A 1,341-nucleotide genomic window follows, 5' to 3' on the forward strand; every position below is an offset into this window, starting at 1 on the left:
CCCACCCCCCAAACTTGACCTATGATAAACCAACCACACCTTTCGAACCTACCTGAACACCCCTCCATCCAACACTCCAAATCCCTAACGATCCTAATAAAAACCTCCAATACCCCTCCATGCATTCAATTCTTCCACAACCTATTCAACTGACTGAGAAGGAGTTGGTACTAATACAAGACCCTATATATAAATATAGCATTCAAGTGTTTACTAGGCCATACCGGTGAATCAAGATGGCCAACCCACGTCAGATTAAGCTGAGGGCCTGATAAGTTTTAGAAGATATAAACATGTGTACTAACTTAATCTGGTAGGTCTGGGGTTTGAAACTGAGCCAAATTTGAAGATTCTTTAAGGGAACAATTAATGTAGTTATACGTCTACACACAATGGGAAATGGGAATGCTGTCACTGCATAACTGCATATGTAGGATGGGCCTATACAAGTAAAGATTATTGGCAGAATACTCTTAAAACTACCCAATCTAGCCAATAGCCATGGCCGTTTTTACAGGGTACTCTATCGGCTACATTCTAATAGACAGGGCAAAGTAGAACAGTAGTACAGGATGGCAATCACAGGCCAAACATGGGTACCAAACCACAATAAATAATATGAAAGACGCTTTCTGCCTCTCTGCAATAATGGAATCTAAATATCCAACAGGATGTCAACTGACAAGCAGATGTACATTTATAAGATGAGATATTAAAAAGAGCACCAGATTCAGTGTGTCCTGGAGGAATGGCCAGGATCTCTATAAGTCAGACCCAAAATTGGTAAAATTGTATTTTAAGACAGGATGACACAATTCACAAACCGCTAGGGTAATGCAAAGACATAGGAGTTAAAGGGAAAAAACATTACCAGTGCCCTCTCTGTCTTTATCTCCTTCCTTAGCTGTTCTACTTCCATCTTTAGAAGGTCCTTCTCTGTCATGTCTTGAGCCATTGGAGAGTTCGAGGTGGACCACCCAGCAGAATGGTTTTGGTGGACTTTACAGAGTAACTACGTACTAGAGTAGTTGTTGATATTAAGATTTAGTAGAAGACCTAGAAGCTTGGAGTTGCCGGTCCAGAGAGAAACAAAACAGCGATCAGAAGGTGGCCCGTTGGCTGTTCAAATCACTTGGTTCGAAGATGGTTGTTTGATATCTTTATCTGTGTATTTTGTTCTGCCACAGACCAGGGAACACTGAGCCTGGCCCTGCTCTCTCCTCTCATATCTGATCGCTCTCACTCAGTCCCGCAATATAGAGGGCCACAGATGGAAGATCCTCCTTTAATCCTAATCTGATAAAGGACTTAAAGTGTAACCTGCTTATAGCTCAGTCAGGA

General features: G+C 41.8%; 1 protein-coding gene across 1 annotated transcript in view; it reads right to left on the bottom strand.

The window, feature by feature from the left end:
* Window positions 1-955, bottom strand: part of GNGT2 (G protein subunit gamma transducin 2) — a 9,000-nt gene extending 8,045 nt beyond the window's left edge. The window contains exon 1 of the mRNA XM_018571246.1: window positions 872-955. Coding sequence (XP_018426748.1) covers window positions 872-955 — 84 coding nt within the window. The remainder of the gene's footprint in view (window positions 1-871) is intronic.
* Between the last annotated feature and the right edge of the window lie 386 nt (window positions 956-1,341).

This window comes from Nanorana parkeri, unplaced genomic scaffold, assembly GCF_000935625.1.
Source record: "Nanorana parkeri isolate BGI_ZX_2015 unplaced genomic scaffold, ASM93562v1 scaffold1709, whole genome shotgun sequence".
In the NCBI taxonomy this organism is placed as follows: Eukaryota; Metazoa; Chordata; class Amphibia; order Anura; family Dicroglossidae; genus Nanorana; species Nanorana parkeri.